This window comes from Lepisosteus platostomus, chromosome 7 (assembly GCF_059453375.1).
Source record: "Lepisosteus platostomus isolate fLepPlt1 chromosome 7, fLepPlt1.hap1, whole genome shotgun sequence".
In the NCBI taxonomy this organism is placed as follows: domain Eukaryota; kingdom Metazoa; phylum Chordata; class Actinopteri; order Semionotiformes; family Lepisosteidae; genus Lepisosteus; species Lepisosteus platostomus.
This window is the reverse complement of record NC_142617.1, coordinates 15,729,014-15,755,755: the sequence shown is the minus strand read 5'-3', so window position 1 is coordinate 15,755,755 and position 26,742 is coordinate 15,729,014. Positions and strand designations below refer to the sequence as shown.

Sequence of the window (26,742 nt, the reverse complement as noted above, 5' to 3'; positions counted from 1 at the left end):
CCATCAGCTAGCACCATCATAACAGACTGACAAAGCCAAGATCTGAATTGAATCCAGCAGAGTCCAGTGACATGCCCCACATCATGGCTCACCATGAGACAGCCCTGCAGGCACAGTAGGCCAGTGCAACAAAACTAAAGGGTGCTGTACAGGACCTGTGAGCTCTGATGCAGGATATGATGCAGACCATTGCCACTGCCAAAGCTCCTGCTTCCATTTCTGTCCGGGCTCCTTATTCTCATCCAGCCTCTGTTCCTGTGCCAGTGTCCCACTTAATAGAGCTACAGATGCATCCTACCCTTCCGTTCTTGTGGAATCCTGATAGCGGCAGAGGCTTCCTGTCAAGATCTTAATCCCTCCTCTTAAAGGCACTGCGGCTCTTTCATATTTTACCCGATTTCATGCCCCTTATCCTGCCCCTCCTTATTTAAGCCTGGTGCTCTCACTATCCTGGACTCAACACTGGGAGATGGACGCCTGGAAGCCCGCCTACCAGCAGATCCAGGACCGACCCGAGAGCATATAGCATAGTCCGGGGCTTGGAGCGTCTGGCCTTTTCATCTTGTTTTTATTCCCTGTCCTTGTACTGGATCCCGTTCCGGTTTTTAACCTTGTCTTGTTTAGTCTCGGATGGATCACCCGGTTTTGGACCTTGGACTTCACCCCGGATTTCCCCCCTGGGTACAGACTGGAGTGCAGACTGGAGATGCAATGGAGGGTTTCACATGGAACCCTTGGTGCCCTCAGCCTCCACACCAGACTCCAGAGGGACCCGAGGGAGCTGACAGAGAGCCGATGCAAGTGGGCAGAATCCTGGTCTCACCTGCTGAACACTTCCATTGCCAACAAGAAGGCCTCTTCTCAAATTGCAGAGAGGAGGGGCACTGGCACCTGTACTGCCCAGTATATGCCTCTCACACAGTGACATGCTTCCTCTGATGCTTTCCTAGTTATCTATCATCAATCCACTTGACACCTTCATTAAATCAATTGCAGCAGGCAACTTCCTTGACCTGCACATGGTTCAATGATTTGGCATACCCTGATTCTCTACGAACCTGACTGTCAGTACAGGCATTGAGGTGGAGACCCCTTGGCCCAGGATACATCCTGAAGAGAACCATTGCCTTGACCCTGATGGTTGGCATGCTGCAGTGGGAAACCATCTTCTTTCTGTGCATTCTATCTCTGTGCTGCCTTCTGGTTTTGGGGTTCCCTTGGCTCCTGACTAAAAACCCATACCTGGACTGATCCTCCAAGGTGTTTCTTATTTAGATCCCTACCTGTCAAATCCACTGCCTCGCCTCTCCGCCTCTACCTGCTGCCGTGGACCTTGACACCTCTGGTCTTCCAGAGGTGTACCATGACCTGGCTGATGTCTTCAGCTAAAAGATAGCACAGACACTCCAGAAGCATAGGGACTATGAATGCCTCATTAACCTTCTATCCCAAACCACACCACCAAGATGGCACCTATATCCCCTCTCTGCTCCGGAAACCAAGGCAATGAATGAGTACATTAAAGAAAACCTGCGGATGGGCTTCATCTGCCCATCTTCATCTCTTCAGGTGACATCACCTGTCAGAGCCTGTCACTTGTCATTCTGAAAAAGGATGGATCTCGCCACCCCTGTATTAACTTCATGGGGCTAACTAAGATTAAGAAGAAGAACCAGTATACCTGCCTCTGATTCCATCACTGCTGGAGGGGGCCAGCCAGGCCTCCATCTTCTCAAAAACAGACCTGAGAACGCTTCCTGGAACTGATGTGCCACCACTTCTGATGGTCTTCCATGAGGGCAGATGCGGAAGCAAATTTGGCAGCCTATTCAACTAGTAGCTGAGCCAAGGACTCCCCTGCAAGTACCTGAATGTCCATGACAATCCAGCTTCATGAACTTCATAACTGGTCTGCCCCGCTTTCCAGTCCACTTTATCATTCTGACCATCATCAATCACTTTTCCAAAGCCTCACATTCCTCTTCCTTGGTTACCATCCACCCCCCAGATGGTCTTCATCAAGGAAGTGTTCTGGCTCCACGGATTCCCAACATCCTTTGTCTCCGGCCGAGGCCAACAGTTTGCCTCCAGATTCAGCCAGACCTTCTGCCGACAGCTGGTCATACGAATCGACCTGTCCTCTGAATATCACCCTGAAATGAATGTCCAAATGGAGCAGGTGAGCCAAGACCCAGAAGCATACCTACAATGCCATATCTTGGCTTTCAGGGTGACTGGGCTCCTCCTCTCCCTGGGCCAAGTTGTCCGGGAACATCATTATAAACACATCAACAGGTATCTCCATTTTCAGTGCCAGTCCCAGCTGAGAGGTCCACTTGAGACCTGAAGGGGTGTGAGGGGTCATGAGAACCAACCTCCAAAAAGCCAAAGAGTAGCAGAAATGGATGGCCAACCATCACCTGAGGGCTTCTCCACCCCTGAGGCGTGAACAAAGTGTGTGGCTGCTCTGCCTGAATCAGGCCTAAAGATTCCTAGCCTGTCAGAACATGTTCTGCCTGTCAACAGCTAGTTGCCTTGTCAACATTGGACCAGTGGCATGGTTCTCTGCCAGAATTTCCATACAGTGGTGCAGTTCCCAGTCTACATTAACCCTGAAAGCTGCACTTGCTTTCCACTCCTGTCTGAACCCAGTCTCCATTCTGCGTCCTTAATCTCCACCTGTTGTCATTCAGTTTTGGCATTCTCCATCAGCCTCTGGCATCTATCCTCTAAGGCTATCTCCACCTGACTCTGACTTTCTCAAATTCTCAAGCTTGTGAGCAATTGGGCTGTTTCCATTAGTTACTTCATAACATCTAAGCAATGACAAAGTTTAAGGATTTGTGTTACGTGATCTTAAAACATAATCATATTGCTGTAATGTAGTTGAGCTGGACATGCATACTTTACAAGTGCTACTTTTTGAGTGCAAGTTTGATTAAATTAGAATCAGTGATTAGAATCTGTGATCGGGTAGTAAGGTGCATTAAGGAATTAGCATTAGTTCTAGGGATACCTCAAGGTTCCGTGCTTGGCCTACAGTTTTTTGCAGTATCTATTGTCCATGCAGTATGATCTTTTTCTCTGTTCTCTGCCTAGTAGTTTGAATTTATATTGAATTATACAGTAGGTGAAAGAGTAATCATGGTTTTTCCATTCTACTATGTATAACCTAATGTTAAATTAAAGTACTAGTGTAGCGCAGCAGAAATTGAGATATTAATATGTTGGATTATATTTAGTGATATAAGTGAAAAATGTATTCCCTGACTTAAAGTGTGTGACTCAAGTGTTACAGTAGGTACTCTTAGACACAGACATAATGATTTCTTTAGGCAAAAATATTGAAATATTGAAGTTGCAGACGCATATTCTCTTGCTTATTACTAATTTATTAGATTCCTTAATACCTTCTTAATTAGATGCAGTATTAGGCTAAGCAACAGGAACAAATCCAGTTTTTCTGTTTTCAGGATAAGCCTTTGTTTTGGGAGATAATATTTTATTTTATGATCTATAGATTGATGAAGCAAGGTGCCTGAGCATGACAAATAACAATGACCTGTACAGAGTTTTTGAACTGTATTATTTATTTAATAGCGCAGAGCTGTGCACAATATGGTTTTTAATAACTTTTACGCTGGACCCTGCTGTGACTTTGTTCTGATCAGACTAATGGCAACTGCAGTCCTCAAGATTCAGAATCATGCAGATTTCCAGGGCATTTATTCTTTCATGGGTGATTTAAAGAACGCATGAATTAACTTCTTAGCCAAATAATTAGTAATTAAGATCTTAGCTTCACTGAAAACCAGACAACCCATAGGCCCTCAGGGACAGGATCTATTCGTGCCTAAGGAATTAAGTGCCCAATACATTTGTGTTGGACGTAGAAGTTAATCATTTTTCTCTATATCCCCATCTTCATTTGTCTTGCATTTGTTTTCCCAGGGATTCATAGCCCTGTTCTCTACCTGGCTTTGACTGCTCTGACAGCTGCTCTGTAGTCAGAGGTGATAAATCAAGGAGAGGCCTTTAAACTACTAAATCCCATTTTTCTGGCTAACACGTAGCACTTCAAGGTGTGTTAATTTATCTCTGTGTACAGTACCCTCCCAAGTTAATATGGATGAGTAGAAAATAAACAGCAGTTGACTTTTTTCAGAGAACTGTAAATGGGGTATTCAAAATGATAGACATGATCATTCAAAATGATGCTCAGCAAAATTACTGTCAGATATTCCTTGACTATAAGGTACCCAGGAAATTGAAATTTCATTGTGAGACATAAGCCTTAGCAAGTTGTTGTTGTTGTTGGCAGTTCACAGCTTTCAAAGCACTGCAGTGTGAAGTGTTACATATGAACTATATATTTAGTAGAGGAGTCCAAAAATTGTTTTCTTTTCCCTTTCAACTGCAAAGAAAATCATCCATCATGAATATCTGACAGGAAAGTATTTTTCCTTTATTTTGTTTTGTGGCTGCAATCATTTTGCAGTGGCTTTGCAAACAAAATATTCAAATGCATTTCGAAATTAAATTAACTGCATTTGAATTTAACTGAGAATGGTCATGCCCTCTGCTGTAAAGAAAATGCTAATGCAGGTCTTTGTGGATTATGGTGTGTTGGTACTCCATGCAAGTTCATGTTGGAAATGTTTGATCAAGGGAATCTAATATGTTTTAGAATAAATTATTGTTAAACAAATGCCCAAAATATACAGTAAGTTGAATACGATTTGTACATGAATATGTTGTAATGAATTATGTAAGATGCTGAAACAGATGCTTGTTTAGAAATTAGAGACATCGTGATGAACAATGTTATGCTAGTTTATTTTTAAGTGCTAGTTTTATGCTAGTTTCCGCATAGGGAAGCAAACCTACAGTATGCATAGGTCTTATACTACATGTAGTCTTTACATTGTGTGCCCACAGAGCTTTTTTGTGTAAAACCATATACTGTAAAATATAACTGAAACAGTTAGTATGCCTAAAGACCTGTACTCAATAAACACATTTTAAATAGTGGTTAATTTTGCAAAAAAAATTTTTAGAGAAAAATAAAATTCCTGAAAACAACTCATGTCCCACTAAGGTAGCAATAGAATGTTCCAGTGTTCTAAATTTAAAATCTTGGGAGAAATTGCACCTGTTTAATTGATGCAGATTTCGAAGCTGATAATGGAAGGTGCTGGAGTAAATTTAATTAATCAGGTCAGAGTTGAAACGAAAGCGTTCTTTCCAGACCCTATGCAGATGACACAATCCAGGGATGACTGAGGAAAACACGGGGAAAAAAGCATGCAGGGGTCAGGAATGAAAACAGGGGGGGTGCCCATGGTGCGCAGGTGTTCTGGGTTGTGAGTCTGGGGCAGACAATCAAAAACAGAGTCCAATGAGAAATCTAAGACGAGGCAAAAGTCCAAAGCCGGGCAGTCCATCCGAGACAAAGACAAACAGGGGGGAGAGACTGCAATCGTGACAAGAGTGACAAGAGCAGTTTTAAAATGTAAAACATTCTGCAGTAGCTCTAAGAAGAAAGTAATTTGTTTTGTATTTGAGCTTTGCTCCTTCTAACATTTACACAAGCACATCAGCAGGGATCAGCAGAGATCTGCAGTTTTAAATAAAATAGTATATGTGTCCATTTAACTATCGAACTGGACATTTTATTAAATGTTTCAGGAGAGAGGTTACGGGTCATTAATATTGCATTTCATTTAAATGATCATAATGGCTTTTGAAAGTGCACCTGAGACTTTAAATGCCATCCTCTCTTCTTTTTATTCTTTAATTGCATATCTCACATAACTTAGGTTAAGAAGATTATCTTAGTAAATGCCATCGATATTGTGTTTCATCCTTTGAGACTATGAAAGTTTTGGAGACAAATAATACAAGATGAAAATGAACAACATTGAAGGAAAGGTATGGACAAAATACCCATGCAACCTGGACTGTGCATAAACAAGTCCATATTTTATTGCTTGACTAGAAGACTTACCAAGATGGTTGATATTTTTACAACAGACAAAAATTGGTCAATTTCTAGCATGTCCACTGTGGTTAAATGCAGTTGATAAACAGTAGGTTATGAATTGAAAAAAATAATCTAAAGTCCCACAAACTGGAATTGCTCTTTATGGTGGTGTCTCACATTTCAAAATACCTTACAGTACATTACAATTCTAAGAGCTTTAAAATAAAATACTATATAAAAATTGACTATTTTACGTTTAACATGGGAGGATGAGAGGCATTTAAGCAACTGCTTTGGTGTTTGGTTTGACTTAATTTGACAATTTAGATGTTCCTATGGTTACCAAGAAAGCAAACTGACCTTATACAGGAATACCTTCTGTTATTAGCTATAGCTGTTGTGTCACCTTCGCTGATAAAGTAACACAGAGTATCTCTCTCTTATTTTCATGTTTGAATGTAAGAAATATACAGTAACATTGACAAAATATACTCCAGAAAAGAATTATATCACTGCACTCACTGCTCTTCTGATAGAGCAATCCTCAGATGGAGTAAGTATTGATTCCCATATGCATGTGTTGTTTGTTGCAGTACTGTTAAAAAATAAAAAATAAAATATTTCCACCTTCAGCTACAATGGAAAGCCTTCCAAAACAAAGACTTCCAGTTCTTTGGTGAAACGTCAAAAGGTGTTAGAAATATAGAAAAGGTGCTAATTAATTGGAACAATCTTAGTATGGATTAATCTCCAAAATATCTGCAGCCAAATGTATTAGTTGTCTGGGATATATGTTAATGGAATTCTTTAGGGGAACAATGCTAATTAAATTCATGACAGGCTAAGAAAAATAGATTAATACATCAGAGAACAGTGATCAAGTGATTCCACAAGGGAAATAGAAGATTTAAAAATTCTTAACTGTTATTCATACTATGCACTGTACAGTATTTACATTTTTGTAACTTTCAGTTTTACTCTTGCTGGCTTCTATCAACAGTGTAAAATAACTTTTATTGAGGACAATCCGTCAAATAGTTCTTTTTATATGCTGAAGGCTGAAAAAACATGAATGTAATTAAACTCTGGGTGCTTTTAAGAATTTTTTAGATTAAATTTTACTTTCACTTAGCTGCTAAACTCCTAAAAGAGCAAGGACGGCCTCCTCTTGGTTGAATTCTGTTTTTAGAAAAAGTATCTTGGGGCCCAAAATAACTTCTATTCAAATAATATGTTTAGTCATGGCACAACACAAAAGAATCAAGGGTGAACCAAAGCACACTGAATAGGCAAGGCAAAAGAAAAACCTATGGTAACTAAAATATCTTTCCATCTACAGTATGTGCCTGGTACCTAGTGTTCAGGCTAGATGAAACTCACACGCTCTTCTGACTAGTAGGCTTGTATGGATTTAGACCAGTATAGTTTGTGCTCACATTTTGTGTAGAATCAGGCCATCCACTCACAAGCTACCTACTGTAGGCACTTCTAATAAATTTTTTGGTCACTGTGTGAATCCCTTGCTTTTCACATTTCACATTTGGGTGAAAGACTTTGAATCTTTGACCTGTGCTTTTCTATGTGTTATGCATCAGTGTAGAGAGCATGAGTTCATAATGATTTTCTTTAAAAGAGAATGAAGGATGTGTTTGCTTTTGTGTGCCTGGCAGTTGCTTTTATGCAGCTGTCAGAGATTGTTGACAGCTTTGAAAGCATTACAGTTCACCTGAGGTACTTAGGTTCAGTACTTGGTGCAGTGGTGTAATAAGCTATACTGTGTTGGATGAAGGCGATGAGGCACTTAAGATGGCAAGCTTTATTGAAAAACCACTTATCAGGACTCATCGTATAGTTTTTTGCAGGAACATTTACATTCATTAGTAGAATATTTCTATTTGTAATATTAAAGATTGGAGAATGTTACATTGTGAGCTGTTAATGACCAAAATGACAACCCCTCAAACAGCCACTAATTATCCAACATACAATTAGTAAAATACCTTTATACATTGTGCTTGACAAGAAGTATAATCGAGCAGTTGGCAGAAAACCGAAAGGTCGTGATTATACAGTACATGAAAGGTGTATCACTTTTATTTTTGTGGGGAATACTTCATAGGGAGAACAGCATTCCAAGATTTAAAACCTAAGAGGGCGTTGTTAAAAAGTAGACAGTTTGGAATATGCAAGGTGTGTAATGTGAGGCACAATAATGAATCGCTTTAAAATTTAGATGTAACATTCAAAACTAGAGAATAATAGAATGTTTAATAAAGAATTGTCTGACTTGATTGGAAGAGAAATGCACACCAGAAAAAAAAGAAATTAAGTACAAGCTAAGTTTTCATCAGTAGTACACAAACACAAATGACAGACGTCTCAGTGATAAAAGACAAACAAACTATGACCAAGGTTGGGTAGAAAGACTTTATATACTGTATGAGGTACTTGAAAACAGACCTTCATGCATAAACAACAGGGGGTGAATACAGAGCAAAATCACACTTATACTTTTGTATTCATGGACTGACATCCACAGAGATAAACACCACAGTAGACAAGAGACATTTAATCTATTAATTAAATATATTAAGTCACACATAATGTTGTTTAAATATATATGTACTGTATCTGTGCACATACATACTGTATATACGGTATAAATAGTATTACTATTTTTATTTATGTTGGGTTAATCAACATATCACAAGCTGAAACATTGCTTTTTCCTGAGTCTCATCTAGTTGTGGATTTCATAATTGTACATATTTTGTACAGGAAGGTTGCATTTAAGAAATAATAATTGTGATTTTATCAACTGAAGCAATTGAGCACATTCTAATAGCCATCTTTTCCATCACATTCTTGAAGTGCACAAAGACCTCATCTCCTTTCAAGCTATTAGAATATAAATAGAATATATTGATTCATAATATAGTTAGACTAGATTGACTTCTGTTATCATACTTGCATATGCACAACAGATGGACCTGACAAGATGCCAGAGTCATTGTCTTGAGACTCATTACGGAAAAGGGTTTTTATACAACGAACATGTAGGTTGAAGGGTTACTTTCTATAATCTGCCTGCTCCTGTTTTTTCTGGTTTTCTGCTTCTTTCATATTTTGTTGTGTGCTCCTCAGCATTATGCTGGTTAGAAATTAAGAAAAGAAAAGGCTTCTGAGAAGATTATTCGAGACTGAAAGGGATGAAATAAGATTTGGAATTCTATCACACATGAAAGAGACGCAGAGAAACAATCCAGCCTGAATACACTCCAAGAATATATACAGTACATTTCTATATGGGAGTACTGGCTTTTTTCTTTGATTGCTTTGTAGATATCTATCAGTTCCACATGTGTCTTTGGATAATGGTTCAGCAGTGTGTTACAAAGACTTATTTGACACTAATTTGCTGTCATACCACACTCCATTGCTGCCAGCACTGAGAAATCAAGACCATTACTGCTGCAATAGGTTTTCAATATAAGAAATAACAATCGAAGCACAAAGCTACGACAGAGCAACAAGCGACAAGCTCTAATGGGAGAAGGCAGGTGATATTATTAAGCTGCCTCTTGGAAATACTGAGTATATTATTCAGGAATGGGCAACTCCAGTCCTTGAGGAATGTAGGAGTTCTCTGGTTTTCTGTCATTGCTTATCATCTCTAATCAGAGAAGACTACAAGGAAACCCGATCCAAGCATTCAAAATCCTAACAAAGGCACCCCAGTGGGCTTCTTGAGAATCAACACTGAAACAGGAACCACAGGACACAGGTGCGAACTTCATGGAAGTGTGTTAACAGCTGAGTACAGGAGGCACTTGTTTACATTACAAAAAAGTGATGTCGGGGCATGGAACAATCTACCTAGCCATGCTGTTGAAGCTTTTATCCTGGCTCTTTTGACATGAAGAGCTGCATTGGATTAATTAAGTGCTGACTCTTAAATGGGCTAGATGGACCAAATGGCTTCCAGCTTCCAGATAAAGTTCTTATCTTTAATTAATTGAACTTATTGTTTAAGGTGGATTTTTAAGTTCAGATGCCACTCATAGAAAATCACAGCCCTCTGATATATAATATTGTATCATAACATAACTCTGAATACAGCCACAAGCCTCAACAGTTAAATGTTTTATTATACTGTAGATATACTGTCCTGTATGAACTAGTGTAAAAATGTTTTGTCAAGACTTATTCCCTCTTGTCGGTTTATATAATGTATGTATCCTGTACGTTATGCCATATACAGTATGAGTCATGTACAGTATGAGGTATGATTATAAATCATATATTATGCATCTATAACCAGTAAACTGTTTAGAAATAAAGACCAAATTTAATTCCTTAAGACTATGGTACCCTCAAACTACATTGCTTTATAATGATTATTCATTAATCATTATTCTGTGAAGGATACCCCCCACTACAGATCCTGAATGGATGTCCAAGTAAGGTGTGTAGTTCTAGGATTTGCGGGATATTGAATTTTGCCCACCTTTTCTTGGGCTCCTCTAGACTTAAATTAAGCTGAAGAAGTCTATTTCAAGGAAAAGAAGTTCCAAAATGAAAAGATACCCAGTGGGCAAAAGACGTATAATATACGTCTATTAAACCCATACCTTAGACGTCTAAATGTGGTCCGTAATTTGTCTAGAATGAAATTCTAATATATGTTTATTGTTATACGTCAATTATACGTCTATGATTAGATGTTCATTATACATAAATGGTTGGAGTTCTATCATACGGATAAATTTAGAGGACTATTATACATTTATATTACATATTTCCGGCTTCCGGTCAAATTCCGCGTAGACTTTAAAATCCTCATGCTCACCTATAAGGCTTTACATGGCTTGGCACCTCAATACCTGTCTGAACTTTTACCGCCCTACTCCCCACCTTGCAACCTCCGCTCTTCAAATTCTGCCCTCCTTACTGTCCCCCAAGCCCGTCTACATTGTATGGGCGACAGGGCCTTCTCCTGCTATGCCCCCAAGCTCTGGAACTCTTTGCCCTAGGATATCATAGAGTCACCTTCTCTAAACTCCTTCAAATCCAGACTCAAAACCTTCTTCTTCAGAAAAGCCTTTACTTAACTGGTTCCATTCTTCACCCCTCTGCTCTTCTTAATACCACCTTCCATGGTCTCCTCTATTGTTATTGTTGTATTGTTGTAATTATAATTGTGTCCTATCTTGTGAAATCTTCTTATTTATTGTTGTAGTCTTCTTATTTATTGTTATTGTCATCCTGTAAAGCGCTTTGAGAAGCCACCTTTAAAGGCGCTATATAAAATAAAGTTTATTATTATTATTATTATTATTATTATTATTATTATTATAACTTTAGAGGACTATTATACGTATATGGTTAGAGGTCTATTATACGGATAACTTTAGAGGTCTATTATACGTATATGGTTAGAGGTCTATTATACGGATAACTTTAGAGGACTATTATATGTATATGGGTAGAGGTCTATTATACATCAAAGATTTACAGGTGTAGAAACTAGTAAATCAAGCCAATGATTTGGTTTAGAAATTTATTCTGAAAATATACATTCACACCTGAAAAATATGTATTTCAAATTATACATTGTATACAATCAATCAACAATCAACATATGGGCAATAATCATGAAAAACACAACTAGTCTTAAACTTCAGCTACAAATTCTGGTAACATGGCAATATACAGTATAGTAATGACAAACACAAACTAATTACATTAACACACTAACTCAAAACCACATTTTGATTCAAATATAAATTTTAAAATGTACAACTTCTATATTTCCAAGAAAGAAAATATTACAATGGAAGTTAAGACGATTTTTGTCCCCTATTTGCAAACCCTGTCTAATTGTCCTAACAGTTAGAACAAGAAACCTATTATTTTCAGTGTCCAGATCTCCTGGCCCCCTGCCTTGCTTATGCATTCTTCAAGTAACGCATTGCGTGCTCCTTTATTTCTTTTTCTGTTGATGCAGGGTGGGACTTCAGCACTGCAGCTAGGAGAAAATTATATAATATTACTTCCCAAATAAATGATGATTAATATCTTCTTTAGTATAATCTAAAAAATGAACGGTTTACTAAGCTCAAAGGTGAAATAAATGTATCAAATTTGGCTTGCATCATAGCAGTTGAGCAATAAAGTCTGTCCTAATTAAAGAGTACCCAAAGTTTGAAAGTACAACATAGAATAAGAATAATTAGGGAAACGGCAAAACGATTTTGTGTCATCTTCCCCATTCACACTATTTTTATGTGCCATTTTTTGCTTATTCACGTACTATTTTAATCAAAATAATATTAAGGAAGATCTGTATGTATTCAGATAGTATTATTACTATTTATACTTACTCGTCAAAAGAGGATTGCTGAGATATTTGCGGATAAATACTTCAATCTTCTACATTTGAAAAACGTGTCCAAAATTGTGACCAACGAATACTAGCAATGCATTGTGGTATATAACCGGAAAATATGCTGGGTTAGATATTTTCTCAACGTATGCGTTTATTAATGTTGTCAATATTATGGTTGAAATTTAACATTGATAATACATCGTGGCTATGTGCCCCCTGCTATGTGCTGATGTGCAATTTTAATTTTATACGGCACTCTGCACAGTGTACAAAGTAAATTATTTTCGCAGTAATTAATTTATTTATTATATTTATTACTATATTTTTTATACATGTGTAAATAAATTAATTACTGCAAAAATAATTTACTTCGTACACTGTGCAGAGTGCCGTATTCTCCTAGTTGCGGCACACACTATATATACAGTAAAAAGCCTCAGCCACTGTGTTAGATGTGTTTTCGATGTTATACTGTATATGCGTTTTTTAATGTTGTCGATTTTACGGTTGCAATTCGACGTTGATTATACGTCGCGGCGACGTATATATACGTAAAGCCGTATTTTCGCCGTGAATATACGTATATTCGACGAATCACTGCCCACTGGGTAAGATCACTTTATTATCCATATACAATTTCTTGCATTAGGAATTCATATTTTCACGTACCCCAGCTTGCTCTCCATGAGACACAGACACAGAGAGAAGATTGGGGTCAGAGCACAGGGTCAGCCATTGTGCAGCACCCCTGGAGCAGTTGGGGTTAAGGGCCTTGCTCAGGGGTCCAACAGAGTAGGATTCCTTTGCCAGCCACAGGATTTGAACAGGCAACCTTCCAGCAACAGGCTTAGATTCTTAGCCACAGCGCCACCGCTCTGCAGGTGTCTCTTGGCACTATGATTCCCGTTTTAAAATGGTATTTTCTCTCTTTGTCTTTCCAGTTTGTGGCACAGCCAAACTGCCAGCAACTTCTCGCCTCTCGCTGGTATGATGAGTTCCCTGGGTGGAGAAGACGCCACTGGGCAGGAAAGTTCCTGACCTGCGTTTTCATCGGACTGATGTTTCCAGTCTTCTCCATTTTCTACCTGATTGCCCCCAAAAGCCGATATGGACTTTTCATTCGGAAGCCATTCATAAAGTTTATATGTCACACGGCTTCGTACTTAACTTTCCTTTTCTTGCTGCTCCTGGCATCACAACACGTTGTAAAGACAGAGCCAAACAGACAGGGGCCCGCACCAACTACTGTGGAGTGGATGATTCTGCCTTGGGTTTTAGGTACAGTATTTAGCGATTTATACTTGCTTAAGATAATTTTACATGATTTGTACAAAACATTACAGAAGCTTTTTCACAAAATCAGCATAATTGAAACATGAATACAATTCTGCAATACCTATGAAAAATAATGTAGTTGCACAAGTGGCAATTTAGCCACCCGTTTTCCATTAAGAATTCAAAGCAGACGCTCATGACACCTAAATTACACTATTTCTTACACTCTATTGAACAGCAATATTAAATCAGGTTGGCAAGAGGTCAAATCTTCAGTTAAATTAAACCCTGCAAGTAAAATAAACAGAATAAATTACAATATTACAGTATGTGAAATGTTGGTAGTAGAACAGAAAATTAGAATTGAACATCAATCAACATACTGTTCTGTGGATTTTGCTTTGGTTCTGTTTGGCCCTTATATCGTTCTGAAAACGTACTCCAAAAACCACACCTTTGGATCATTTAGAAGTGAACGTGTGACCATCTTCGGGCCTTCTGCCGCTCCACCCCGCAACACCTGGGGCGCGAACCTGGTTCTCCAGCATAACGTAACAGGGAACAAGCCGCATGAGCTAAAGGAGACCTCCCTCAGTCCAAGCAGCTGAGGTCCCTGCTATGCTCAGGGAGGGCGATGACGTCACCGTGTCCAAACTAGCTCCACAATATCACATTGTAAAATATTTTCTTTGCTAAAAAAAGTCTCTGTCAGACACATGACCGGAAAGAAACTGACCAATCAAAAGCGAATACTTTGTCAAAACACTGTGGTATCACCTCTTCAAAACCTCTGTTTCCTTAACCGGCTGAAATAAGTTTATAACATTGAAAACATAAATGTTTAAATATCTCAGTTCTATTTTTGATATCACACATTGTACTTCATTAGATACAAGTATCAGATTTTTTTTTAGAACAGTAGTTGAGGGTTAAATGTTCTAAGTACTTACCAAACACATAAATCAGACACTGAACAGTTTTGGTCTTGTGATTTCTTCTCAGCGTGACTCTGGAGGATGTCAATTCTAAAATCCCCAAACACTTCAGCACTCAGGGTGACAAGTGTTTAATCTCTCTGCACCTTTGGCTCAGTTTCAATGAGAGTTGGAAAGCAGAAAAAAAAACTAACTTTATTTTAAAAAATATTTTTTAAACTTTTTTAAGTATGTAGCATTAGCTCTTAATATGAAAAGCTATGGAATGGACTGATTGTGTCATGTTGCATTGCATACAATCATTTGGTTGGCAATAACTTTCCATCCACAGAACAAAACAGAACAGTATGTTGCAATTTCTGATGAGCTCTTTCCTTGCCTTGGTAGGATTTATATGGACAGAAATAAAACAGATGTGGGATGGAGGTCTTCAAGATTACATCCATGATTGGTGGAACCTCATGGACTTTGTAATGAACTCTTTGTACCTGGCAACAATCTCTCTTAAAATTGTGGCATATGTGAAGGTAATGAGGTCTCTAAGATATTAACTTAATGTAAAGAATGCACATTTTCCTTTTGTCATTTCAGTCGCTTGCAGATTCATGTAAATATGGCTTCAAAGGAATATGCAAACAAATACTGACTTTTCCACTCTATCTTCTTCTTCTTCTTTTTCACAGCCTTAGTCCCAGACTGTCCTGGGGTCAGCTGCTTTGATTGCTCTTCTCCACTTGTCTCTGTTGAGCACATCTTCCTCACTCACTTCACATACAGTACCTCCATATCTTTTCTCACACAATCTATCCATCTCTTTCTAGGCCTGCCTCTTCCTCTGTTACCTTCCACCTCAAATTCCATTACCTTCTTTGTTACTTCCTCAACGTCCTTCCTCATGATATGTCCATACCACTGTAACCTCGCCTCTCGCATCTTCTCAGCCACATCCAGCACCCTACGTCGTCTACGGATTTCTTCATTTCTGATCTTATCCTTCATTGAAATCTGCAGATTTTCCTCTTTTCCACTTTTCCACTCTATGATTTACTATATTTAAAGCTGATTTAAAGTGAACATGCCCAAAAACTTATTTTCACTTGAAAAACTGGGATAAACACAAAATATTTTCTTGTTGTACATTTATCAAATGCATGCATGAAATACCCCCAAAATCAAACATACTGTAGATGTCGTATGTATTATTCATATTAATCTAATTTGTACAAACACACATTGCTTTAATGTAAAGAACAAATAACAAAGTCAGTTTTGACTTTGCTGACTTTATCTTTTTGATCCAAACTGATGGGACCGCTAAATACCTTAGTATCAGAAACCTTTGCTTAGTGACAAGCACAACTTTAACTTCCAAAGCATAGTGTCAGTTTAAACATGTATGTAAATGGAATGAAATAATAATATTAAGCATGATATTTTGACATTCTACATAATAACACTACCATACAAACATGTATTATTTACTGTAGGGATCCTCGAAGTTCTGAATGTGGAGATTTGATTTTGAAGTTCTTAAGTTTGACTGTTCTCCTGTATTGCTCTCCCCAGTACAGTGACTGTAAGTCTCGGCAACAGTGGGAAATGTGGCATCCTACCCTCGTGGCTGAGGCAGTCTTTGCTATAGCGAACATCTTCAGCTCACTGCGACTGATCTCACTGTTCACTGCAAACTCACATCTTGGACCTCTGCAGATCTCCCTCGGGAGAATGCTGCTGGACATTCTGAAGTTCCTTTTTATTTACTGCCTGGTATTGTTAGCCTTTGCCAATGGGTTAAACCAGTTATACTTTTATTACGAGACAGAACCTTCGAAAGAGAACAATTATTGCAAAGGAATCCGGTGCGAAAAGCAGAACAATGCATTTTCAACGTAAGTACTGTAGGCCACCAAGCAATTTCAGCATTTGGACTATTGTCATAAAAAAAGTTCTACTTGGATGTCATTGTAATTTAATTCCTTTTAGTTTAACTTCAATTAATAGAATGTGTTTTATGTAAAAAAGTGAAATGCTAAAGCATAATAATAATGTTTCTTTATATACTGTAGATGTATTTGCATCATGAAAAGAGAGACTGAAAGTACCAATTTCAGTAGGTAAAGATAAAGTGCGCATTGAATTGATAAATTACAATATTAACTTTTGCCAAATCTCTCTCTTCAGGCTGTTTGAGACCTTGCAATCTTTGTTCTGGTCCATATTCGGATTGATTAGCCTTTATGTGACAAATGTCAACGCTCAACACGAGTTCACGGAGTTTGTGGGAGCTACGATGTTTGGAACTTATAACGTGATCTCTCTGGTGGTCTTACTCAACATGCTTATAGCCATGATGAACAACTCTTACCAACTTATTGCTGTGAGTTTCAAGTCCATACGTCACAGGGCTCATCAGAGAGGGGCAGAATAGTACTTACAGTATCACATACAATCAATGCTTTTTGCTGTATTGTCCATGGTCATTCATTTCAGAGCTAGATCATAGAAAAGATATATTATTTGTTTGAGTTTAGAGTATCTGTTACTCTTTCTTTCTTAAATAAGCTACTGGTAATTAATGAACTCCAGCTTTGCCGTTGAACAACACCATTTCATTTGTGGCCAAATGAAATCAAGATGTCTGTACTGTATAGTTAGCTGGCCTTTCCAACAGATACACTGATAAACCATTACTGATGGAGTAATGAAATAGGGCATAGGGCTGTCCACCTTTGGTCCAGGGCACACACTAATCACGTCTTCCTAATGATGGGGAGAACACTTAAAGATCGTTTATTCAGATACCTGTACTTCTGTTCCTCAGGACTGAAGGACATTCAGGTTTTTTATTCCTCTCAATTTCCTGATTGAAGCAATTAAACAGTTTGATCGGATACAATTCAATTCTTCAAAAAATTTTTTTAGATTGGGGATTACTTACTGTAGCTATAAAATCTGTTTATTAAACCTCCCCTGAACCAGAACCAGATACCTGCACTGGGACAGCTGCTTCATGTAGCTATTAGCTGTTTTGCTGTTTTTCAGTCTTGTAACGTGTCTGTCAGTCCATCTGTTTTTTCTTTTATTGTTTTTCTAGGATCATGCTGACATAGAATGGAAATTTGCAAGAACAAAGCTTTGGATGAGCTACTTTGAAGAAGGGGGGACTCTGCCTGCTCCTTTCAATATCATCCCCAGCCCTAAGTCAGTTTGGTACCTGATTAAATGGATTAAGAGACACATCTGCAAAAACGCAAGAGCTAAAAGACCAGAAAGTCTCGGATCACTAGGCGTAGGTTTAAAACCAAATGTGTTCACTAAAAATGCTAATCAATGCAAAGTTGTTACTTAAAGATTACATATGGTATAAACTTATGTTAAATAAAACATACTTAATATATACGGTAATTCTATTAGCATATAGTAAATAAATATGATAATATTTTCCATATGTATTTCCATTGAACTGATAAAAATATAAACAATAATGAATGTCTTATTAATTTTATACATTAAAATGTTTAAGAAATATACTGTTAAGTTTTGTTTATAATACAAATATGACACTCTCGTAATTCAGGGTTGGGGGTTTATTCCACCTGAGGTTTTTTAATTGGTTTCTCAGATTAATTATTGAGAACACTCCATAAATGCTGTAAACTGAAAACAATTTACAAAGTCTGGTTTAGCAAACTGTTGCAGCACAGACCAGATGTTTTGAACTGTGAAAAAGGTTATGTCTGCAATAATTAAAAGTGAACATTGTGTGATTTAATTCTTTTTTTAACAGAGACGTGCAGCTGAAAATCTGAGAATCAATCACCAGTACCAGGTAATATAATACCTTAGTCCTGTCCTCATGTACTGAAGTGTTAAAAATGTCCACAATTATTCTTGGAATTGTAATTTCAGTCATTAATCTACAGTATTTTATATTTTATATGATGTATCCCTTGAAACTACATTCAACGTGTACATTGAGGAGCAATTTACAATTGATTTTAAACAGCTGTAGCAATTCTGATACTGATTTCAGTCTTGTAATTATGGTTTACAAAGGAAGCAGATTGTAGTTTATTGAGGTGGAGTTTTCTGTGAAGTTCCACTGAAGGAAACTAAAAAATAAAATGATTCATATAAATTATTTTGATTCAAAATTATATTTAAAGTAAAGTTTAAATAGTTAAATTTATGTTGATTAATAGAAGATTAACAATATCCTGTTTTTGTGCTCCTGGATTTCATATTCATGTGCATTGTGGGAATTTTAATGTGAGGTTATTTTATATATTGTAGGAGGTGCTCAGAAATCTTGTCAAAAGATATGTTGCAGCTATGATCAGAGATGCAAAGACAGAGGAAGGACTCACTGAAGAAAATTTCAAGGTAAATCTGTTATACTAGAAGCAGCAGATTTTTGATGGATGTTGAAGTATTTGTTGGCAGTGTTATATATTTTAATGTTTAACATTGTGCTTTGTGATTGTTTCTTGTGAATTTGCACATTACCAATGCATTGAAGCAATAAATTTCATCTTCCACTCATTCTATTCAGTGTAACAGTTATTTAATACAGGGAAGTACTGTATAGGTGTAAAGTATTAAATAATTTATTATAGAAATAGAATATGAAGGAGCAATTTAATCCTCATAGGTTACAGGGCTCAGTACTTGAACTTTCCATTATTCAGTTAACAAAAAGACTGTAATTACAAAATTGTAGAATAGAAAACTTTTAAGCAAAGTACCTACAAATTACAATGTTGAGTGCCTATCCTCTCAATTTCCACTTTGTGTCCACTGTTACTTTTTTCACTGGCTGTCCTGAATTAGTGTTTTAGGATTCTGTGTCCAAGGCAAACCAGACTAAGAGAATCAGTTCCATTTTGTTATGCACCCAATGCTAGAAATTAAACTACTCACTTATCTTTGAACAAACTGCAGAGCAGTGATGTTGTTTTTGTTATACTGTATGGTGCCCAAAACTGTACACAAAGAGTAAGGGGTCTCTTTTAATGAAACTGGCAGAGTTTCAGACTGAGGTTGCAGCATAGCTGGACAATCACACACATACAAACCCAGCGTAACTTCTCAGACACAGGTGACACATGTATTCTGGAATCAGATCATTTAAGCTGTTGTCAGAGTGAACACAAAACATTTAAAATTCACAAATGTTGTTGGAAGGTTATTGATTGGTTTCAGCTGCACACAATGTTTTAGGTCAGTTAGAAAAAGTAAAAATTAAAAAAAAGGTTTCTTTAACCAACACTACTAGTTTTTAATTTGATGTTCACCTCTGGATAAGATATTGGACCAGACAGAGAGATTGAAAACTGTGCATAGCTGAATATAAAGCTACAAAGTTAAATATAAATCTATGCACTATGTTTAAGTGAGGCATGGGATTTCTCCACACTCAGTAAATCTATTACAAAGAAAACCTTATAGGATATTTCCATTGCATGTGTTGAACAATTTGGACTTAAAACTGTGCTCTTTTACTATGACTTTTGTTCTCATTCTTAATGATAGGTGGTAAGGGTTAATCTTAAAAATGCATCAGTTGAGTATCTTTGATCATTAGCTTGTGAGCTCCTTGTTGCTGTAAAAGTGTGTTTAGGTTAATAACTGCTACTACTTAGTAATGATGTGATTATATGAAACTCATGTGATAATACTCACTTGAAAAAATAATTACCTTCTTGATCCTTTAATGGATATATGTTCCTTTGTTCTCTATTGTTCTCTGTTCTTGCTCTAAAGAAGACCTGTTGGTCGAAACGCATCAGTTGAGCTTGCAGTGATTTTATTCAGTGAAATAAAAAAAATACTGCTTTTATGAAGAATTCTTTGTGGATATGGACTTGGTTTTTGTGGGAGTTGCTGTCTTATTTCCCCTTCATCGGAAGAGAATTTGTTTTATCCAGATTTCCCAGGATGTGACATCTCATGTTCAAAAAAACATTTTTTCAGGTACTTTTGTAGCGCCGACATTTGTATTAAAAACTTGTAAATAATGTTTTGACAGCATCCCCTGTTGCAAATTTCTGGACTAAGCTGCTAGCATTTTATGATGAGATTCTTCTGTAAGAAAATAAGGTGTGAGCTGATGTAAGTCAATGAGACTGACAGGGACAGTTCCAGCAATTCTGGAGCCCCTGTAGTTCTCTTTTCCACCCAGGACACACAATGGAAGGATGAAGTGTAAAAACACTGGCATATTCATATGTATAGTTTCATCTATGTGTACCAAAAATCACTAAAGGGACTGAAGGGCTTTTTTAACCCACTAAAAATGAAAAACATTTGAAGTAACAATATCTCGCGATCACTTGTCAATCATTTTTCACAGTAATACTCAAACTGGCCAATGCCCTATGGTGCTCATCTTGCCTCTTTAATCTGAACAAACATACTGTATAGACCTATAAATGCGTATAGACTGTGTTACAAAGTAAAAATAAATAGTTACACCCAAACAAAAAAAAAGTCTTCACGTCTTTTTTTATACAGACAACTTCAATTCAAAACCTGCAGTGCCCCCTTGCTTTTACAGCACTCGCACTGGTGCTGCTGTCATGAACTCCAAATGCAAGTCAGTGTGGGCACATATCACAACAGCTGTTGTATTCCTCTGCCTAACTACAGTATATGCGCATGTATTTTTGAGGATGCCTATTACTGGCCCTAGCCCTAATTCTTTTGTGCCATAAGAAAGATATACATAGAGTTTTGAAAATGATTTGAAGCCAGGTGGCACCTCAAGATGGACTAAATGTGGATTTATATGTTGTTCTACTTTAGGCATGAGACCTCAACATCTGCAAGGGAGAAACAGGACTTTGTTTTCGAAAGATTTTTAGGAAGATGCTTTCACAATAGACAGAGTATGCTCGGCAATGAAGAGATACTGTAGTACTTTCCTTGTGGAATGTTAGGTATCCCATTCCCCATTGCAGTATGGATGGAATCCACCGGTTCCTTTCAGGCCATGAACTTTTTTTTTCTTCTGTATACTTCATAATCGCTTCATATCACTGTCTTTCCATTATGATTTTTGTTTAAATGTTAGCAAAGCTTGAAAAAATAAAGGTAATCAATTGTCTTAGTCCTTTCAGTTTCTTCTTGGCATTTTCCACTGCATCTGCTGCAGTAAGCTTTATGTACAGTATTGTCATTGCATTGCAGATCTTTTGAATGTCATTTTGTTATTTTGTTTCTCATCACAATTTAATGTTGACTGATGAGAGGTTTTGCTTGAGACCAAGCAACAAAAGTCAATGTCTGAAGTCATCTTTTGCTACCACAACAGCTTTGTCTTATGACTCAGTTGTACTCTTCTGTTATTATGTACAGTATAAAGGAGACCAGGTAGAATTTTAGTTTTAAGAAATGAATAAAAATAATTTTATTCTGTATAAACTCTCAAGATTGAGAGTTTTTATTAAAGATTTAACTAGCTTGAAAGAAAAAAAATACACGAGATTCAAATATCCTTACCATATTTCCAATGAAAACATTAACATGTGTAGTTTCCAATTAAGTGTGGTTGTCTCTTTGCTTTCAACCAGAATGGATTGTGCCCCCTGTATAACTTTTGGTTCCCTGGAGATACCCTTAGAAATGGATGTTGGAGCCTGGGGGTGGGCAAAAAATACAACAAAAATAAAACATCCCCACATCCAAGATTTTTCTAATTGCACTATTTTACTAATACTTTCCCGATTTCCTAATTTTTTTTCTTCTTACTGGGACACAAGCATGATGTTAAGAACTGGAATGACCCCAGGAGAACTGAGACATCTGGTGACCATACGTAGACAGCTACAAATAAAATGCAAGGCAGCATTATAACAAGACAAATTACAAGAAAAGAATTTCAAAAACAGAAAATTGCCTTTCTTCTTCAGCTGTGGAAAAACTTTAGTTTCTTCTCAAGAGTGCATTTTATGCCTCATCTGGATTAAACAAGAATTGATTGTTTCAGACTATATCTAAAAAAAACTAATGAAGAATAGTGAAAGTTATGTTAATGAATAATTTGATGACATGAATATTTACCAGCATAGCCTTAAGGGTATTTTGATTTGCTTTGTTCATTAAGAAGCAAACCCAATTATTAATTTATTTGAAATGTTATATGAAATATATATTTTTGATGCTTTAATTATATTTCTTTTTTTTTGTGGGTTTAGGAGTTGAAACAAGATATATCAAGTTTCCGCTATGAGGTTCTTGGGTTAATGAAGGGGAACAAGAGCTCAATGCCTGGAAGTAAACTGAACATAGGGGCCTCTAACCTAGCACACTCTGAGGAGCAATTTAAATATTCCCCTGCAGCCAGTGATGCTCAACCAAAGAGCAAACTTAACCTTTATAATGTAACTACTCTGCTTCAGCAAAGTTCAGGCTCCAAAGCTTCTGAAACCTACAATGGCCTGATAAATGGGTCTGCAATTTTGGTCTCTGAATCATCACGGGAAAAGGGTCAAAGGAAGGATTTCCCAAAAGACATTTCAAATTTTGCACTTTTCCATAGGCGTCAAAAAGTAACCAACCCTGGGCAGAATGCGGGTAAGATCTACTCAGTTTCTGAGGAAGTTGACGAATATGAACCAGAAGAAATAGCTCGTATAGCAGAAGTACCAGAAAAAGCAGAATCCTCTGCAAACAAGCAGTTAGAAACAGGTTTGAAAGAATGTGATGATGAAATGGACAAGGAGGTTGTGCATGAACTGTCTGCTTACTGTGACCCCAGTGAACGCTCTCCAGAGGATACAGAGAACCCCCAAGAAACGCCAGGCGAGAAGCATAATGAGTCAACAGAGAAGAATCAGGAAATTGAAATAATGGAGCATGAAAGTGAATTGTGACAATCAAATCTGTACAGACCATCAAGGAATGCTTCATTTTGTCAAAGTGGTGTCAATCTAGTAGTAGGACTGACTAATTCCTTGAGCTGTTATTACAGGAAAAATGAAAAGTTCTGGTCTTAAACAACAGAAAGCCATCAGAAGTTTTAAAGAGAGAGTCTTTGTAATCCACAGAGGCAAAATCTGAGAGGACAGAAGCTGAATATTGCTCTTATGAGTCTCCATAGAAGTTTGTTTCAAGAGAAGGAAAAGTGTGCTGGTTCTGAAAACTGGGAAACACTTGTGTTTGGAATCATTTACATCCTGCCTGAAGGAGAAAGTTTATTTGTAGTGATGCAGACTCAGGGAATGGTGTGCCAGAATTAATAGGATTTGAACACACCTACCAAATGTCTCCTGTTTCCCTATGTTATTAACCCAGTTTTAGGAAGCTCTGTGTGAAGAAACGTATTACTATATTTTGACATGGCTAACTTGTCTGTTTTCTAAGGCAGGTGGTTTAAAAAATATATGTGATAGAAACAATTCAATAACAACTGTGTGCTGTCCTTTAAGTATCCTTTCTTCTGTAAAGAGCAATATCTAGCATAGACCCTCTGTTCTGCAGCCTGCCTTAGAGTATACTGTTGTTTTCAGCACTTTACACTTAAGGATATTATAATATGTATAAAAAGGAATTTTTATGGTTTTGATGCAAAACAGTGTTTCTTTAACAATTTTTCTATGCAAAACTTTTCAATTCCTGAACTACAATTGTAACTTTTCTTCTTTCACCCTATAACTTTAGGAAATAATACATGCATTCAACAGAGCTTCATATTTACTTGTTACTTACATTCCCTGTATTTATTTCTAAATGTAGTTAGAAAGGGTGTAATAATGAATGAAGAATGTTCAGATGAGACCATTAAACCTTAAGTATTATCGTTTTGTGGATATGTTCATTTGAAGTATATTCACCTAATTCTTTGTTTTTGTACCTTAATGCTACCTGTATTGCAATTCTAGGTGTGTGAGCCTCGTAATTGCACTTGCAAAAGGAAAGTAAATATACTTAATTTAATTTCAAGAACTTCTGAACTTAACATATAAAAATGTAATATAAGGGTATGCACAGAAAACTCTGCAGTTGTGTATTGTTTTTAGCCAAATATTTAGTGTTATTCCATGAAATTTAATTACAGTTGACAATGCACTATACAAAATAAATAAAGCAACATTATTTATTGTCTCTTTATTTTTTTAAATAAAATTATACATTCTAGTTTAACATTTGTGCCTAATGACTTCATTGCTCAAGCGATCAGCTCAAATCATTGCACAATATTCTTATTGCGTGAGAACCACATAGAATACGTCAAAATGGGAATAAAAATATTTTTGAGAGAGATTAAAGTGGGCATTTAAAGGAGTTCCTTTTAAACTTTAGTAGGAAAATGTGTGCACACTTACTTTTCCTGTAAAGTGAAATGATTTACCAGTGTAGCCGAAAAATAACATCCAGTCAAAAAATAACTTTTGAAGTAGTGTGTTGGATTAATAATAACAAATCTGTTTGAGTCTGTTCATAGTGTTTTATACTTTAGCATACAAAATGACTGTATAAGGTGAATTTTGTGAGTCCTGTAATAGCTTTCCACTTTTCACTTTTCACATGCCTTTTTTTTCAGGGTTACTTATGTCATTAAGTTCTTAATGACATCAATTAACTAATTAAGAAATGACTGATTATAATTCCAGGTAGCACAGTAGTGTGATGGCTAGCACTGTTACCTCACAGATCTTAATTCTTGGGTTTGAATCCAGCCTGGGCCACCTTCTGTGTTGCATTGGCATATTCTTCCTATTGTCCCGATGGATTTTCTTTGGATATCCTCCCATCTCCCAGAGACATGGTGGTTAATGTTCTAATTGTGTGTAAGCCCTCCAGTGCCCTAGCAACCCCATTAAGGAAGTAATCGGCCTTTACATTAGGGAAAAGTGGCAGATAATGAATGGATGATGATCATTTCCATCTGCCCCTGTACTTTATCAGATAAGGAAAGAAAGAAGCCTAGAAAAACTTCAGGTCTGGGCACCCCCAGTTTTGCTTATTGAGCATGCCCAAATTTCTGAGTTACAGTACTAGTGCATATTCAAAATGAATAAATCTATGCATTGTATTACAAAAGCCACACTGTTGCTTCCAGGAGTGTATTTTTCATACCTAGTTTTGTAATAATCTCTTGACTATTTTATATATCGGTAATAAAATTGACACATAAATCTGTCTTCTGCCTCCAGCTCTCTTAGATGCAGCATGACAACCAAGAAGTGCTCTGACATCCTGTTATGCTCCTTTGCCCTAAATAGTCATTGATATAGTCTATATCATTCAGCAGAAAAGTTTGCAGAGAGTGAAAAGCTGTTTGTCAGTGAAAACGTATTTGACCATGACAATATACAGTACAGGGTATCAACGGAGTATACCCTGTAGAAGTCTAAGATAGCAAAAAAATTGCTTTTTAGCTGAAAGCTTTCTTTGTTTTTTTCATCATATACCTACACACTATGGAATCATCATTTGATTTTAGACTCCTACCTCTGGTAATGCCTCCTGCACTCAGTTGGGGGAGAAAAAGATATTGCACATGAATGTGCTGCTCCCACATGCCTGCCTGTCTGTCAACTCAACAGTACTTCACTGGAGAGATAGCATCAGTTGCAGAAACTGCATGTCTCACCGATGTCACTGCAAGCCCCCAGACATCTGGCAAATCACAGGAGTTTCCATTTGGCAGATATCTCCAAGAGGTTGACTCATCCCAGCCTAGCATCGACAGTGCACTGCTTAAGCATGGGTGCAGTACTGCTTGGAAAATCCTGGTTGCAGATGACTATTGACATGACCCAGGCTCAGACTGTTACTTTCAGGGAATCATGGGAGTAAAACACACTGTGCAGAAAGAGGGGTAAGCACATATTAAAAGAAATGGTTGATTGTGAATAAATGCACAGCATGTGCTACAAAGGTACAGTATGACCTGTAATCAGAAGAGGTACAGTATACATGCTGTTACATTTAACATAAGGCTTTTCTTATTATATGCTATGTACTGTATCTGCTAGATGATTATATGCTGAGAAGCCTTGAAAACACAACAAATGTAGATTGGACCCAATAGCATATATATTTATATTATACTATACATGTTTAAAATAAAGTGCATTGATTAAACAGTATTCATGTTCAGACTTTATAAGATTGCTTTAATTGTGTTTCAAAACAATTTCAAGATTTACACCATG

At 37.1% G+C, this 26,742-nt stretch overlaps 1 protein-coding gene across 2 annotated transcripts in view; it reads left to right on the top strand.

Moving 5' to 3' along the window:
* The window catches only part of trpc4b (transient receptor potential cation channel, subfamily C, member 4b), a 33,984-nt gene extending 9,308 nt beyond the window's left edge, over positions 1 to 24,676 (top strand). For both annotated transcript variants that reach the window (XM_088639492.1, XM_088639491.1), the window contains exons 4-11: positions 13,313 to 13,649; positions 14,969 to 15,108; positions 16,148 to 16,470; positions 16,763 to 16,958; positions 17,676 to 17,870; positions 18,369 to 18,410; positions 18,875 to 18,964; positions 22,777 to 24,676. In XM_088639492.1, the coding sequence (XP_088495618.1) occupies positions 13,313 to 13,649; positions 14,969 to 15,108; positions 16,148 to 16,470; positions 16,763 to 16,958; positions 17,676 to 17,870; positions 18,369 to 18,410; positions 18,875 to 18,964; positions 22,777 to 23,454 (2,001 nt within the window). In that variant the 3' untranslated portion in view covers positions 23,455 to 24,676. The remainder of the gene's footprint in view (positions 1 to 13,312; positions 13,650 to 14,968; positions 15,109 to 16,147; positions 16,471 to 16,762; positions 16,959 to 17,675; positions 17,871 to 18,368; positions 18,411 to 18,874; positions 18,965 to 22,776) is intronic.
* The last annotated feature ends 2,066 nt before the right edge of the window (positions 24,677 to 26,742 follow it).